Genomic DNA, 17,454 nt, shown 5'->3' with positions numbered 1-17,454 from the left:
GTCAGACACACGATAAAAATACAAACTTTCTTCTGTTGACTCTGTTTTCTAACTTGTGTAGGTTTCAAAAATACGCTGATGGAGCTTGAGGAGTTCAATGTGAAAACACTGTATGACAAGTTAGAAGATCAGAACTTACACCTTGCATCCCAGCTGGCAAAGCATCGTAAAGATACGCAGGACTTCTACAGGAACATGTGTCAGCAGATTGATGCTCTGAGGGTCAGAAAACGTATAGATCCGATCAGAACATTCTTTGTAGTTTCCTATGATGTTGTGTTAATAAACGCATCTTGTTTGTAGGACACACTAGAAAATATGGAACCCTCAAAGATGAACCAGCTGAAAAATATGCTGGATAATGAAATGCTGATCAGAAAAGAAAGCACTCATGGTAAGTTTAAATGCATTCTCAAAAGTCACATGTCCGGTACGTGTGGTGTAACGTTAAGTTTGATTTCAGCAGAACCATGGATGGGGTTGATGGGAAATGTGCTGAAGTCTTTAGAAGCGGTCATGTTCAGGATGAATGGAGATGTACTGCAGCAACAGGACAGCATGGCTTCAAACTGCCACAGAGAAAGTGAACGTCACACTGGATACATTCAAGTTAGTCATTCAAAGACATCATTGGAACAGTTCGTCCATACATGAAATTTTTTCTTATCCTGAGGTCATTTTGAACCAGTACATACTTGTATTCTTTCTGTGAGGCACAAACTATGTAAATGAATGACACTTGCTTCTGTGGATCACAAACAAATATATTTTATAGATCATTTGTACCCAAACAACATTGGGCACCATTTTATTCAATTGTATGTTCACAAAACCAATGATACATTTCTCAAAATATCTTCTTTTGTGTTCCACAGAAGAAAGAGTCATATACACGTGAATGCCATGAGGTTGAATAAATGATGGCAGAATTATTATTTTAGGGGAACTATCCCTTTTAATTGTCTCATTATTACTTCTAGATCATGACATTATAATCTTCCCATCCAGTGAGCTGAAAATTCAAGTTAAAGCATTGTTAAAGGATCCAGTCTTTGGCTGTTGTAGAGGCTTTGATTATGGTTTGGGGGGTTTAACAATAGATATTCATGTCAGCGGCTCTTCCTCTTCTCAAAGGAAGACCTTGTTTCTTTTTTGGCATATCCCTGTGGGCTTAGGTTATTAAACACACTCGGAATGGTGACATTATGTACCCGAGATGTAGAAGGGTGTAGTCCGACCCAGCCGTTCTCAGTAGTCCTTGAAAACCAAATTTAGTTAAATACAATACCTTGGTTGGCACTGAACTTTGAGCTTTATCATTTTGCAGGAATTGTTTATGCTCTAACAGCAACATTACACACTAACTAATGACAATAAAGTTGAATCTAATCATCATCTAATCTAATATCTAACTAAAGGTTGAAAATGGGATCGCGGGGAACGTGATCTTTAAATCATTGAAGATTCTTTCGAAATGTTGGTCATTAAGTTTGTTTTCTTCTTATTGAACAGTTTTCCCCTGTAGACATGACAGAACTCAAAGATAAGATGGAAACATATCCATGCTACCGTACCTCCGGTCAGAGTACCGTCCGCTGCGTGAGTGAAGAGGAACTGGCCAAGTTTGTGTGTCTGACGCCTCTATCCAAAACACTGCTGGAGATAAAGGAGTCACTCCAGATGCTTGTTCACACACCCAGTACAGAGGAAGGTTAGTACACATAATTTCAGTTTTTAATATCTTTTATTCTCAGTGAGCAACAACAGTAGTAGAAATTAGCGTTGAATTTAAACTATTATGAAATAACTTAGAACGGGAAAATGATATTGAATTTTGTCTTTAAATTTTGATTATGAAAAATGTTTCATGTACTGTAAGTGTCTCACACAAATATTATTTTCCTTACTATCCAAATAAGAAAAATGTCCTTTTGAAAATTTGAAGTTTTAAAAGATTATTAAAATATGTATTCCTAAAACAAATATATGCCTTCTCATTATACTGTTTAACATACTGAAATGACTTTTACAGTGAACATCAGTTTTCTTCTCCCTCAGTAATCATCACCCCGGTGGAGAGTGAGATGACACACCTGATTCCTGTCGCCCTTGACAACCTTTCCCCACAGCATTTTGCAGTCTTCCTGTTTGGCTGCCACGTTGTCCGTCTGCTGCACCGAGCGTGTGCTTTCCCCCCTGTCATGCTGTTGTTGGCTAAGACAGTGCCGCTCTCTCACTGTGATAACATGCTGACCTACTGCAATAAAGACTTTTATTATGACATAGCAAATCAGATCCTGTACATTCTAGAAAGTAAACTTCAAAACGCTGGCCAGTTCATCTCTGTTATCTTGCATTCTATGGCCTATATAACCTCAGGTGAGATGAGCCTGCTACCCTTATATAATTTATATATATATATACACTCACCTAAAGGATTATTAGGAACACCATACTAATACTGTGTTTGACCCCCTTTCGCATTCAGAACTGCCTTAATTCTACGTTGCATTGATTCAACAAGGTGCTGAAAGCATTCTTTAGAAATGTTGGCCCATATTGATAGATAGCATCTTGCAGTTGATGGATATTTGTGGGATGCACGAAGCTCCCGTTCCACCACATCCCAAAGATGCTCTATTGGGTTGAGATCTGGTGACTGTGGGGGACATTTTAGTTCAGTGAACTCATTGTCATGTTCAAGAAACCAATTTGAAATGATTCGAGCTTTGTGACATGGTGCATTATCCTGCTGGAAGTAGCCATCAGAGGATGGGTACATGGTGGTCATAAAGGGATGGACATGGTCAGAAACAATGCTCAGGTAGGCCGTGGCATTTAAACAATGCCCAATTGGCACTAAGGGGCCTAAAGTGTGCCAAGTAAACATCCCCCACACCATTACACCACCACCATAAATGCATCAATGAGAAATTGAACAGGTGTTCCTAATAATCCTTTAGGTGAGTATACATCTTCTGTTTTAAATGATTGCTTTGTAGTGGAGTTATAAAGTATCTGAATACACTTTACACAATGCAAGACACAAGAGAACACATTTCAAAATTGCACAATAACTAGTTATTGAATACGTATTATGTTGCACAGTTTATTTACTATATATTTAACTTATATAAATGCACATGTGTGGATATTATTTTGTGTGAATATTCTTTTTTTCTAAAAGCCTGTTTACCCTTTCAGGCTCAAAACCTCCTGAATTCATGAAATCCTTTCATTTGGCCATATCAGCATTAAGCATGCAGCTGTTTCATCACTCATTCACCGAAGACCAGAGGAAGCAGCAGGTGATGCATGTTTGAAGTCTGACATTTATATGAAGTCCAGGTGGAGTTGTAATATGCTTTCCTTCATATTTTAGAGGGATGAGGACACTCAGGAGGCCTTTGGAACCATAGTGGAGGACTTCTTAAGTGTTAAAGTACCTGCTGAAACTCATTTCGCAGAGCACATGCTGGCCGAGAGGTTTGTATACAATTTTGGGAAACATAGTAACACTTCAGTATATGGGACAATCCTCACTATTAACTAGTTGTTATTAGCATGCCTATTATTGTCATATTGGCCTGTTTATTAGTACTTATGAAGCACATATTCTGCATGACCATACTCTACATTCCTAACAGTGTTAACAGTGAGACTTGCCCCCTATACAAAAGTGTGACCATATTTTTTTTTATAGACAAAAGGTGTATAAATACTTTAAGTTGGAACAGCTCCTGACTGAATTAAAACCAACTTTAAAAGAAAAACATGCTAAAGGTGAGAGGTTATTTACTATCTACATTACAATGTACATGACATGGTAGTCTAGCTTTTGTATGCAACATTGTGTATTGTTCTGTATCATGCAGGGCGGAGGACATCCAGCATCAAAACTCCCATCCCCGTGAGTGCCATAAGAGCCTTTTGCATTGTGTGCACTTTAGAGTACAGTATCTTTTCTCCATAATGTAACTGGTATGTTTCTATTTGTCCTTTAGGGGCCATGTGTGGAGAAAGAAATAAACAATCTTGACGAGGTTTACCAGGAGCTCTCCTCAAAGCTTGACAGTCTAACAGAAAAGAACACGCCGAAGTTAGACAAACCACTGCAGGTAACAACCAGTCAACTCATGTTTCAGAGGAGCAGATAAGAATGATTTTGGCTTGTGCAAACCATTCATGTCTCTACACATTTGCAGTATCAAAACATGATGGTGGAACTTCAAAAATGTACGGTGGAGCAGAGGCTGAAGGAGATGAAAGAAAGATTTTCTAAACTCAGCTCGAGGCAGAGAATGGGTTTTAAAGAAGACAAAGCAGCTCACAGCAAAATACAAGCTCAGAAAACAGCCAGTCACCCAGCAAACATAAACCAGACAGCGGCGGATCAGAGAAGCAGCCATCTGCCACAGCCAGGACAGCCCACAAATTAAAAGACAGAGGAGTAAACAAATGTACAATTATGAAGAAAAGGGTATGACTGCTTAAGGAGTAATGCACAGTTATAGCCTGCAGTGTAATCTAATATACTCTTATTTTTTCCTAAATAAAAACATCAAAATACTCTACTAAAATTTATCTGATGCATTTTGGAGCACTAGTATGTCTGGCATGCTTTATCTTCACTTCATGCTCTGTTGCTTGTGCAGTCAATAATTCTACGCAGTTTGTCAACCTCATGGTCACGCAGCTCTAAATTCTACTCCTCTAGATAGAACAGATTGGGGAGGAGATGTGATTATCATCACTCTCTATCAGTACAACAACTCTGTGTCTCTGTATGCTGACATGCTCAAGAAAGTTCCATTGGCCGTGTGCCGTTTGCCTTTATCACTTAGATAAAACAAACTGTGTGTCTGAGCACACCATCCAGGCTCAGTCTATCCACTTAACATACCTGTCAACCAGTGCGTGCTGATGCTGAACTGAAATCCATTATATTTCTATTCAGACTTTGTTTTGTGTTTGGATTGCTATGCAACTGTAGTTTAAACTTCTGAGGTTAAAGGAGAGTTCAACCAAGAATCTAAATCCTGTAATTGAATTGCTCTCATATGTTTTGTGCAACACAAAAGAAGATAATTTGAGAAATGTCTCAGCGGTTTGGTTTGGAAGTCGACAAGTCGTTGAACCAACGTTCTTCAAAATATCTTCTTACGGTATGTGTTCTGCAGAAGAAAGAAAGTCATACAGGTTTGGAATAAAATGTGAGTTTTCATTTTTGGGTGAACTATCATTTAATATTCTAACATCCTTTATTGACTGATATAAAAGTGTCAATAAAATCATGTTGATTTGTATTTTTATACTGTATGATGTCAGTCTTTCTTTTTCTTTCTATATTGATTTAGCTTTTTGTCTAAAACTACAGGAGTTGCTGCATTGCAAGCCCTGTATGCTCTTCTGGAGATGGAGATTTTCTTTTGTTCATAGGCTTTGATTAATGTTCACATTTATGAACAGGTTGTCATGCTGTATTTCTGGGGGAGGTGATCGTGTCTATTTCTGTCCTGGGTCTCTTCATTACACATGGACAGCTGCAATACCTGAGAAGAGTTCACTTGTATATTGAACTCTGAGCGTATTCAGGCTACTGTGCCATATATTGTTTTATTTGCAGAACTGCTGTGCTGAGGATATGTCTTAGGCCATCAATTTGTCCATTTAGTTGAACTCGTCCTCATGTAAGTATACATTTTTATTCATGCTGTTGCATGGAAATTATTTGCATTTGTAGATCTAATATTCTAGAACTGTCTATCTGTTGGTAAAGCTTCTTAGTAAACATGTAAATATGACATCTGTATACATCACTTAAAAAGTAATGAAATCCATACAAATAGGTTGTCGACAAAAACAAGTCTTGAGCAAAACCCACAATGTCAAAAAGCCAGATTACTGTTAGACATGTACAGGACAATTATTTTGTTCTTTAAAACTAGTTGGACTGAATTAGAGTTTTTTTGTCAGAAACACACAAGAGTGATAATCCTTATCATATAATAAAGCCTCCTGAGATTTACCTGAAATTACAGCCGTCTCACTAGCAAGCCCTGACATCTTGCATTTTACAGTCCTACTCTCTCTGATTAACCTGGCAAATATTGGTTCAATGATCCAATGAAATGTCTCGTTTTCAAATAAAAAAAGTTTCATCTTTGAATTTGATCTAAATCACAATGTGTACTGCAGTCGCATTAGAACTCAGTAAATGAAATAATGGGCTGATTTTACTGTATAGTGCCAAGCAGACATGATGATGGAGCCATCCGTTTAAAGAAGGCAGTGCTTGCCTAAAACAATACTGTCACCCTTTCACGAGCTGATAGTTATTCAGGTCAACACTGTGTCCTGTGATGATCTCAAACCACTGTAGGGCACAAATACACGCTTTCTGCTCTAAGGCAACCTTTGTCTGAACTCACTAACCATAATAGGTATCCCCAAAATAGCACATCATCGTGTGATATTTATGAGAACACTAGAGGGAAATTCGAACAAAACATGCACAAACAAATTACTTAGGGCATTGGAGGGATCCCCTCATGATCCATCCCATCACACACAACAGATGGCATAGTATTTGACCTTACAATCTAAATAAACATACACAGTTTTTAAAGCACTCTCAGTACTCCCTGTTTGTACAGTACATACTATATGCGTTTGTAAATACAATGCAAACAAAATCGTGTTTAATGAAATATTTTAGAAATGATAAATGTATGCTGACCTAATGCTAATAGTCAGACTAGCAGGATTTCATTCTCCACTCTTGAATGCAGCTGCTCTCTCCACGCTCCGTTTGCGTTGCTGTTGCCATGGTTTCCCTGCATAGTGGGTATAGCAACCACCAGGCCTGCCATTTTTAGTCTTCGCTGAGACCGAGCCTGCTGGCAACATCTCCCTCACAAATGCTTTTGTTATTAGTGCTCTTTACAGACACACCATGCTGAGCAGAGTTCAGCTTCAATCCCAAAAAGAACTGAATGTTGGAAAAGATTTCAACTCATCTGGGATGAAACACTGGTTGCAATGCTCTGCATGTTGGATGAATTCTAGATCTTTGAGACGCACTCTTCTTTCCTGGTGAGGTCAGAATAATAAAGCAGTCTCACGTCTGAAGGCATGATCCCAGTAATGGAATCTTTAATCCTTTATTTAAGCCTCACTCCATACATTACTATTGCTTGGTTAAATCGTGGACATTTTCATTGTAAGATTAGACACAAATATTACCGCAGAGCCACAGATTGGAAACCGTATGGAATCTACTGTGGGAAATCAAGTTTATCTTAATGTTTTTTGATGAGATAACTATAAAAACGATTTACTTTGTTGTAATTTTACAACGCTCAACTCTTATTTTTAAAGTGTGAATAACATTAACAAGAATTGATACATGCTAAAAAAATAAATTATTCATTGTTAGCTAATGTAAGCTAATGCATTTACTAATGTTAAATTTAATAGCACCTTATTGTAAAGTGTTACCGAGAAGGTTAAATTCGGCGGGACTCATGCATAAATGGCAGTAATTGCATTGAAGCCCCTTCCCTGACCAAGCACAGGTTAAGCAGGACCAGTGTGTGCGTTGGAACACTAGAATGATGAAATGCTGTTTTTGGGTGGAGACAGCTGAAGCATGCACACGCAAATAACTCATTATGTATTGTTTTGTATGTCTGATTGATGTTTTTGAAAGCCGGACTTTTGTGTTTGGGCTACATACGTATTATTGTTGATACACGGTAGGCTTAGGTAATGACTGAGAGATGCAACACATAGATGGATGCAAGTGCAGAACTCACTGATGTGTGTTGACTGTGTGGGCTCTGATTACCCATCATCATCTGTCACATTCTGTTGCTTAAACTGCTTGAATATGAGGGTTACTTAAACTCATCACACATTATACAAACTATGATAATCTGGATTACATTATCATCATTCATTTAGCCTATGTATTAAAAAATGAGGTAACGTGCACTCCATTGGGCCCTACTGTTTTGTTTGTATATTTAAAATGGCAAATAATCAGTCTTTAAATTAAATACAGTAGAACGGATATCAACTTTATATCTAGAAACTTTGTATCTATCAACTAACTTCAGTAAATTAATAAGGTTCCTTGTTTTAATTATTAATTTCATTTTGTGAAACCTTGGAAGAGTGAAAGGCAGCCTTAAATAGTATGGCCAGTGACGCATGCGCACTGAGGATGTGTGTCATTACGCGAGCAAGTGGCTACTTAGTAGGAAAACAAAGACAGGCGGCTCTTATTCTACAGCTACACGGCGCAGGTTTGACGATGGACTATCTTTACCACTCGTACAGAAAGCAAAATAAATATTTAGCAATATTTTCCTGCTACTGACATCAACTGAAACTGCTCAATCGGGAGACGTTGGATTTTATCTTCCGAACATTTTTTGTAGAAATCCACAGGTCTTTTGCTAAATCTTACATTCATGACAATCACCGTGAAAAAGAAAATCGTTCGCTTTTAGTTTAAGTATCGGCTCCTGTAATTCACAGACTGGATGTTTCTCTCTCGGTAAGAACAGGCTGAACTTTTTCGTCTCATGAAACGTTTTTTCTAAAGTCGCGTAAACCTGAGCGAAACGTCATCTATTGGTTGTTTTCAGTATATGTACAATCTGTAATCATGGAATGTAATCTTTATAAATCTCTGTGTATCGGTGATTTATTATAAACAGAATAATTATAAGTAATGGGCGTGCGGTTACGTGGGCGCTGTCCGTGGTGCTGATTTACTGATGTTATTCCGCGCGCGCTTTATATTCGCCTAAATTCATGTCACGTACTAACACACTTCAAAATCAATCATTTAACGATTTAATCCTGGTTATTGTAGAATGTACATTCATTCTTCATCTTTTCTAATGTCTTTTCTAACAGGAAGAGTCTATCTGAGACGCCGCCCTGTTATTAGAACTCGAAGAATGGCAACTCAAGTGAGGGTTGTGTTGCATTTGTTATTGCTGCATATATTTGCTGGTAAGTGTTTTTTTTATTTCAGCACTTCATTTTCTTAAATAAACAGTTTTTGTATGAAAAATACTGTATATTATTTTAAAACGTAAAAGAAAGAATAAAGATACAAATAATATATCTCAGAGATGTAATGTTAAGACCCCAATGCAACTCTTGAGTCTCTTTAAAATGTATTTTTTTGCATGTTAACTCACAATAACTTTACAAATGTGTTAAACCTTTAAAACCAATTCTTAGTAAATAGTGTTTGGTACTTAAGTTTTTCAAGACATTTTCTGGTACGCTTACATGTCTAAGAACCAAATCCCAAATACCACATACATACAGCTTTCCTGTAGCTCAGTGGTAAGAGCATTGTGTTAACAATGCAAGGTTGTGGGTTCGATCCCAGGGGATTGCATATGACTAAGTATAAATGTATAGGATAATGCAATGTAAGTTGCTTTGGATAAAAGCGTCTGCCAAATGCATACATGTTAAATGTTACATTCAAGAGTTACTCACTCTCACTACAAGACTTTCTTCAGAGATTTTGGTCTGTTATCATTGGAATATTACATATTCATATTGATTCACGTTTAGATTTCCTCTGCTGTTCATGTTCTCTTTCGAGTGGTAAAACTAGTCAATACATAAGTGATGCTTGCGTAGTCATGTTTGCCAAATCACATTTGGTGTTTCCATTTCATATCACCCTATAAAAAGAAACGGCTGGATCTTTGTTGACAGTTTGTGCTTGAGGCTGCAAGTTATATAAGATGGCCTCCATTTCAACAATAGCAAATAGGTTATGCTCACAGAAGAGCGAACGCTACAGCTTTAATCTTCAAATCACTGAGTCCTGAAAACAGACCTCTTCAATGGGGTGCAGTCGGCAGCAATAAATGTCCTAAAATTTGTAAAGAGACAATCTGAAAGGGAGATTCAGGCTCAACTCAGGCACAACTCTCTCTCTCTCTCTCTCTCTCTCTCTCTCTCCCTTGATGAATGACGCATGCCTCTGATTTAACTGACCTAATATGTGCAGATTAAAGCTACATTTTTGGAAAGTGTTAACTCTAAACGTCATAGACTGATCTTACGCAACCTAAAAAGACATTTTAACTTACTTGAGTAAAGATGTGTGATTATGGATGTAGTGATACTCTCAGGGTTGTGTACAGTACAGGAAGGCAGGCCCAGTGTGTGTAGAGGTGGATCCTGAAACAGAGGCCGTCAAAGGGGAGTTTATGAAGCTGAAATGTGTCTACTGCATGAAACGGGAGGAGATCAGCGCCACGACCACGGTGGAATGGTACTACATTGGCCCAGATAAAAGAGAAGTACTTGTGAGTTCACCTTTAAGATTATTTTTAAAGAAACACACATTTGCATTAAAGTATGTTTGTATTTTATTGATGCAATAAAAACCGAATACAGACAGATTAATGGTGTCCAAATAAAGAAATACCCATTTTAATAATTTACTCAAGTAAGATAATTCCTGACACAATCGCCTCTTCTCAGATCTATGAGTACTACGATGAGCCACGGGAGCCGCAAAACGTAGAGGATTACTGGAAGGGTCGCCTGGTGTGGAATGGCAGTAAAGACATGCAGGACATTTCTATTGGCATCCTAAATGTCACATTAAATGACACTGGCACATATAAATGCATGGCAGTACGCCTCTATAAGTATACTTTTTTCAAGTCTACTGGCACATGGAAAGTCACCATCGATCTAAAGGTAAAAGAGAGAGGTAAGTGATTGTACCTAATGCAAAACTTGCTCATGACCATATTTAAACTAGCCGTATCTCAATTTGATTACTTTAAATTAGCAGCTTGTCTCTCATTGTACTCATGGGTAATTCACACACTATGTGTTTTGACTCTGCATGTGCATCCTGCGACTTTTGTGCATCTTGAACAAGAGTGCCCATCATTAAAATAATTTTGACAAAAATAGTTTTAACACACAATGTCAGTTAAAGACCCCTGAAGTGTTGCTAGCTTTTGTTTACATTAGCAAGGTGGAATTGTTATTTCTGTTATCAAAAGCACATCTCGAGACCCTCGCGTTCAACAATGCGATTTTACTAAACAATTTCTGAGCGATGCTTCTAAGCGTTGTTTTTAGACGCAAAGATGCGTTCAGTGTGAATGACAAGTCGCTTTATATTTATGAGGTTGTGCCATGTGTAATCTTCAAACATTTACCTTGACCTGGAAAGTCTGCTGCTGTTTTATAACAATGCTTCAACTGTGCCCTGAAATATCTCTGTACTGTTTTTGTTGTTCTGGTACTATTTTAATGTTGTAATGCTGTGTTATGTTCTGTTCTATTGTTATTTAAGCTCACTTATTGGAAGGCAGTAAGTTGTTTTCAGGGAATTGGTTTAATCTAACCAACCACTTACCTCTCTATCTCTTGTAAGGGGTAATGTAAAAGATTCTGGTTTGTATGCTATTCTCTGGATGCCTGGGATTGTTGAATGCAGAGCACTTCCTCACACATCAACCGAATATACTTTATCTAATGTATATTTGATTAGAATCATGCAACCGCAATGCATTATGTCTATCTGTGTGTCTGTCACAAGGTTTTGGATTCACAGATAGAAATGGACTATGTTGTATTTAAGTGGCTGGTTTAGACGATGTGTAGACCTGGGTAATTCTTTGCATAACCACAAACTTACAGTTCAACTCTGCTTTTACATTTCATGCCATTACACAGTAGATCTGTGCAGTGCATGATGCATATACAAATCCTCCACATGCACGGCACTGCCGTTGGCGTGTACAGTGGTTCTCATCTTTTTTTACAAGGCAAAAGTGACTCTTGCTAAATTGGATATGGTTGATAAATTAAAACTTTTCCTTTGGGCATTTTATCGTATGTAACATTACAGATAATTTCCTTATATCAGTCTCGGGATTCTTGTCTGTAGAGGGTGAAGCTGAGAACCTCTGATCAATGTGCATTGACCTTTTTGCATGTGAATGATTGTTTGAATCAGATCTATAAGGAACTGTCAGATTATTGCACCCAAAATAATGTACCACTTCGATGAAATTTTGATTTATGTGAAAGATTATTTATATTATTGTCAAATGATTTTTCTGTTAACAGTTGTTGTATTATATTTCATCAAATGCATTTCTTGTTTTACAATTCAAATTCCTGATCACCTTCACTAGCTTTAGATTCAAATATAGTTTCACATTATCAAGTACAGCAGGCCACTTGTGATTGGAAAAAAACACAGCTGTTTTTCTTCTTGCAGCGAGTCAAGACATTACAGCCCTGTATTCACAGATTATGATGTATGTGCTCCTGGTGTTCCTCACCTTCTGGTTGCTGGTGGAGATGATCTACTGCTACAGGAAGATCTCCAAATCTGATGACCAGGCTCAGGATAATGCGTGAGTATTCAACTTGCATATAATATGTTTAATCTGACACAAATAACTTGAAGCTGAAACAGAACAGTTGGTTCATTATGTTGTTTTAAGGTCCTACATTCGGTTCCACATATTCCCTCAGAGTCATCTGTTGAATGATTGACATGATACAGTACCACATACTGTACGGTATGTCTATTCTTCACACCTTTATGGCGCCTACTGGTTTATAAATGTAGAGTTAGGGCACAATCACTAGTAGTTCTCCAGCAAGTTAGATCCTATATATTGCTCTTGTTGGATGACATCTGTGATTGTGGCTTCCATCTGATGATTCAATAAGCTCAGTGTTCTGGTGTCTACAGTCGGCTTGATAATTCAGTTGCCCCCTGGTGTAATGGAGATATTGGCGTGTTTCAGCTCATTTGACAGGTGGATAAAACACGCTTCTGCTCACAGATGGCACTCACTAGACTTGACATTCAATCATTATCGACTAACCTGAATGTTAAATCATTAGTGATGAATTTAAAGCTGTATTCTGGAGTTTATTGAGCTGTGGGGATGCGTGATAGACTACCGTGACACACAGACACACACACATATGGTGATGGGCTATAAGTGTTTTAGGGTGCATTAGTGTGAACTAATAAGATCAGACATGTAGTGCAGATGGGAAATAAAGTGGTGGCCTTCCAGGCTTACCTGTTGTGTTCAGATTCCAAATTGATACTTTTGGATCTCGAATTTCCATTTGCCATAACAACGGCCCATGATGATGTGTTGACCCTTTCTTCTCTTCTCGCACATTCCCTTCATAGCTTGCGGTTGTCAATTATTTGTGGATTTGTTTGTCAGTCATATGAATATGTGATCTGATTGCTGTTCTCTACTTGCCATGCCTTGATTTGCCTGCGGGTGAAAACAGAGATCCCCAAACTTCAGATAACATTAAATCAAAGTGATATATTTATTTTCATGTCATTCCTAAATTGTACATAATATACTGTTTTGAATACAACACAATAACATGTAAGGTTGGGAATGACTTAAGAATAAGTTATGCCACGGGAATGGCAGATGTCCAAAAAAACTAGAGCAGCAATGTACCCTCAACTTTTTGTCTACAGCACAGACTACTTGGCCATTCCTTCTGAAAATAAAGAAAACCCGGGCCCTGCCGTAACGGAGTAAAAGTCTTACACTATAACGGTATTTTTAATTTACCTCCCCATTATTAACATCATTACTAGTTTCAAACTCATCGTGAGTAGCTGGCTAGAACCCTGCCATTATTCTCTCCGATCATCTCTTCCTTGTCCACATCTTTTGTTATAATCACATTAACCGTATGTCCATTTCCATCTTCTCAACCACATGCCACTCCTGTTCATCATCATATCTGTCCACCAGTTACTAACCCTCACTAACCTGGCAGGACAAAAGCCGTAATGCCAAGATTATGAATTGTTTTCTGTTATTGAGAATTTGTAGTTATGTTGTAATGAACATAATAATGTGGAATGTTCTGGAAACACGGCATAGCAGATTGTTTACTAAATAGCTGAAAAATGATATACTGTAAACAAAGACAATTACAGATACTGGACATTGCTATTTTGTTTCAGGTACTGACAGGAAAGAATGGAGAAAAGAAGTTGATCTTATTCACAGACCCCCAGAGCTGTTTCGAGAAACCAGGAAATCTGCCAAATCGAATCCCTCTTGTCTTGATCGCGTGCCGTGTGAAAGCAGCCGGTACATTATCTGCCACTGTCTCAATGGAGGTCAGCTGTAACACGTGACGTAACTGACGGGGACATGTACTGCATGTGTATGTTATTAACTTTTGCCTTAGCAGAGACATGAATACAGCAAACTAGAGCTGAAGAGCTGTCAAACTGCCTATAAACGCACTTTTCTTAATCAAACGTCAATCATAGTTGCCCAAAATAAGCCTGTTCCTCCATGGTATATGCTGTTCTTAGTCTTTTAAAAGAAGTAGATAAATAATAAGTCTAGATTATGAATAGACTTGGTTTTTATTGTCATGTGTTTTCTATAAAAGGAATCTTATTATAGTGTTTTTATTATTGTTTTTTTATTTTTTTATTAATAGGTTTTATGTCACTCAGCTTTGCCACTTTGGAATAAATTATAATGTAAAACTGTAAGGCAAACAACTTTAATGAGGTCATATTGAGTATAGCGGTGAAAGCTTTTTGTGCGATTGGAAGCAAATGATGTGACCTGTGTTTACAGTCGGCCATCGCTGACATTTGTATTTTGAATTTGCAAATTTAATGCAAGAGCTTTTAGACACTTGAGATTACGTTTACACAAATATTGCTAGATTGAATGCCATAATTATAACATTATTCGACTGGTTGTTTTTTTTCAACTGCCTCATTGCGATGTGTTGTATTGCTCAGTAATGTCTTGCTACATCAGCAAGACATATTAGAGCATCATGTTCAATTTATTACTACTTACATTTAAATAACAATTGTGTATATTTGGACTGCATCAAAGTGTTATCCTGATAAACCCTAAAAACATCACTAAATTCTGCTGGTTTGCTCTGTGTTTGCATTTCCTTAATAGCGTTAATAATTCATAGGATCTAGATATTTGCCATTAATAGGACTGTAGAGCCGGCTTTTTTCGCTGTTAACATTGCCTTTTGAATTGTTCAGGCCATTGCGATCAAAGTAAAAAATCAGTTTGTTCTGCCTTGTTAAACTGGAACTACTCATCATTTGTAAGAGCATCCAATGTACTATTAAACCAAGGCAATGCATTCCAAAAAGTGTGACTGTTTATTGTTTAGGGACCCTAACCCTGAACACTTAGAGGACATGTGGGTCCAAAAGGGAAACTCACATTATTTTCAATTTAAGTAAAAAACATCTTGAACGATATTGAATACAAAAGACATCTATCACAGTCCAGTAAATAGTTTTGTCAATATCCGACACTTCCCACAATTTTGACTTGCAAATGCATTCTGTTGATTTTCCATCATGTAATAAAATAATAAATGCAAGAACTATTTTTAATCTGTGGCAATACATATAACGTACACAAAAAGTTCTGGTTGTAAATGTAATAGACAGATTGTTTGAAAGCCCTTTAATCATAGAAAGAACAGCCACTTTCCTGTAGATCAATGGTAAGCGCAAGGTTGTGGGTTCGATCCCAGGAGATTGCACATACCTAAGTAAAAATGTATAGGTTAAATGTAAATCGCCTTGGATTAAAGCGTCTGCCAAATGCGTAATTGTAAATGTAATAGCTTTCACACAGGCCCCGTAACACTGTAGACAGTTCATTTTTGTCTCCCTCTGGAGTATTAAAAGAACAACTGCAGTTGATTTAAGTGAAAGGATTACGTATTCATTGAGTAGTCACTCTATACTCACAATCAGTCTAGACATCATTAAACACTTTAGCTTTCAAGTTTAAAGGGAAACTATGTTAAAGAAATGCAATTCCAAAACGTCAGTCTGCAACGAAAAAAAGGGTTACACACATAGGCCTACCTATAAACCAAATTAGGTTTTCTGGAAACTTCAGATTCAATAAGTTTTCAAATTAAACATGTTCTGATAAAGTATCATCTTAATCACATTATAAAGTCTACAGTGTAAAGTACATAGTGTGTAGTGCCCAAATGCACGTATGCTATTGGTTCTTTCACCACAAGAGGGCAGTGCTTTTATTTTATTACCACCAACAAACATTTCAGTACGTCTCAAGGCTACAGTAAAATATTGAAGATTGTATTTTAAATTAGCAAATTAAAAAAAAAAATCTTCTGTAAATCACTGTTTGTAGTGTAAACGAAAACTGTTTCTATTTGGCGTGGTAAGTACTAGAACATCAATCACAAAACATACATTCAAGTAAAGTTTTCGTCCTTAAATCACAAATTCCTACTCCTTTATATTCCACATTCATACCATACGCCTCCTTCTTACATCTGTTATATTCAGTGGCCTCGTGTCTGACAGGTGCTGCAGGCCCCTCTTACCTGATGTACGTTTTGATCCGCCTACTCGTGACGTGTCAACATCCTTCAGCCTTTTCTCAATAAGCGGTCCTCGTGTTCTCACTCTACGTCATAAATAATCGTCAAAGTCAGTTCCAATAGTCAAGAATACTAAAACAGAGAACGTGCGAAAGTACCGGGTTGGGTTTTCTAAACGGAGGATGCATCGAACGCAGCATTGCGAACGTACGGAACCCGCTTGACGTCCCAGAAGTCACTGCGGCGCGTCCATCCAATTTTTTTCTTTCGAGGCTGCCTCGCAAGACAGATCTTCACAAGAACACAAGTCCGTTTTTTGCGTTCATGGAATTGAGAAACGTCATTTGATATCTCCTTCTGGGGCTTGTGAGAGTAAGACATTTTTCTCTAAATTTAAAAACAAAATAAATTAAAAATAAAGGACGAAGTTTATTAAAAAAGTCCCAATTTAGATTCTTTTTCAACGTTCTTCTGACGTTCACAATTCTCCTCTGGCTATAGACGATTTCAACGGCAACAACATTCTGTGGCCCAATACAGTTTGTTGATTGACGTCATGTCGTGTTGAATGTTGCGTCATCTTGGGAGAATGGCTGCTAGTGCGTTCAATGCAGTGTTTTGTTTTCTTGTTTGATTAGGAAATATACAGTTGTTCTCAAAAGTTTACACACCCCTTGCAGAACCTGGAAAAAGCTGAAACTTTTTGAAAAATAAGAGGTATTTTTGAAAATTAAGGTTTATTTTTTATTTAGTCCTGTCCTTAGCAAGTTATTTCACTAAAGGAATGTTAACATAATGTTCACACTAAAGAATAATACATAATTTCTACAAATAGCCCAGGGCAAAGTTTACATGCCCCTGATTCTCAATACTGTATGATGTTACCTAAACAATCAATGACAGTTGTTATGTTAAGTCACAGTTGTTTAAGGGTTTCTTGTTTGTCATAAATCATTAGACTGTCCACTTCAAAACAATCACCCAGGTCCTCCACAATCTTTGCTTTTCAAC

At 37.4% G+C, this 17,454-nt stretch overlaps 2 protein-coding genes and 1 long non-coding RNA gene across 3 annotated transcripts; 2 read left to right on the top strand and 1 right to left on the bottom strand.

The window, feature by feature from the left end:
• The first annotated feature begins 2,267 nt into the window (after positions 1–2,267).
• Positions 2,268–10,228, top strand: LOC130428905 (uncharacterized). Its single transcript, XM_056757201.1, has 10 exons — positions 2,268–2,379; positions 3,205–3,308; positions 3,383–3,486; positions 3,704–3,783; positions 3,876–3,910; positions 4,005–4,118; positions 4,206–5,213; positions 5,470–5,690; positions 8,929–9,027; positions 10,188–10,228. The coding sequence occupies exons 1-7, from the start codon at positions 2,361–2,363 to the stop codon at positions 4,437–4,439; spliced, it is 690 nt and encodes a 229-aa protein (XP_056613179.1). The 5' UTR covers positions 2,268–2,360; the 3' UTR covers positions 4,440–5,213; positions 5,470–5,690; positions 8,929–9,027; positions 10,188–10,228.
• Positions 8,940–15,390, top strand: scn3b (sodium channel, voltage-gated, type III, beta). The gene is made up of 6 exons (XM_056757202.1): positions 8,940–9,031; positions 10,193–10,352; positions 10,531–10,765; positions 12,296–12,434; positions 13,544–13,625; positions 14,042–15,390. Exons 1-5 carry the CDS (start codon positions 8,973–8,975, stop codon positions 13,605–13,607), a joined length of 657 nt encoding a protein of 218 aa, XP_056613180.1. The 5' UTR covers positions 8,940–8,972; the 3' UTR covers positions 13,608–13,625; positions 14,042–15,390.
• Positions 12,442–16,666, bottom strand: LOC130428908 (uncharacterized). Its single transcript, XR_008907512.1, has 3 exons — positions 16,602–16,666; positions 16,447–16,529; positions 12,442–13,325 (listed from the first exon to the last, which is right to left on the bottom strand). It is a non-coding gene; the product is annotated as an uncharacterized LOC130428908 (long non-coding RNA).
• Positions 16,667–17,454: the final 788 nt, after the last annotated feature.

This window comes from Triplophysa dalaica, chromosome 9 (genome assembly GCF_015846415.1).
Source record: "Triplophysa dalaica isolate WHDGS20190420 chromosome 9, ASM1584641v1, whole genome shotgun sequence".
Classification (NCBI taxonomy): Eukaryota; Metazoa; Chordata; class Actinopteri; order Cypriniformes; family Nemacheilidae; genus Triplophysa; species Triplophysa dalaica.
Note: the sequence above shows the minus strand (reverse complement) of the source record. Positions and strands in the feature narration are given on the sequence as shown.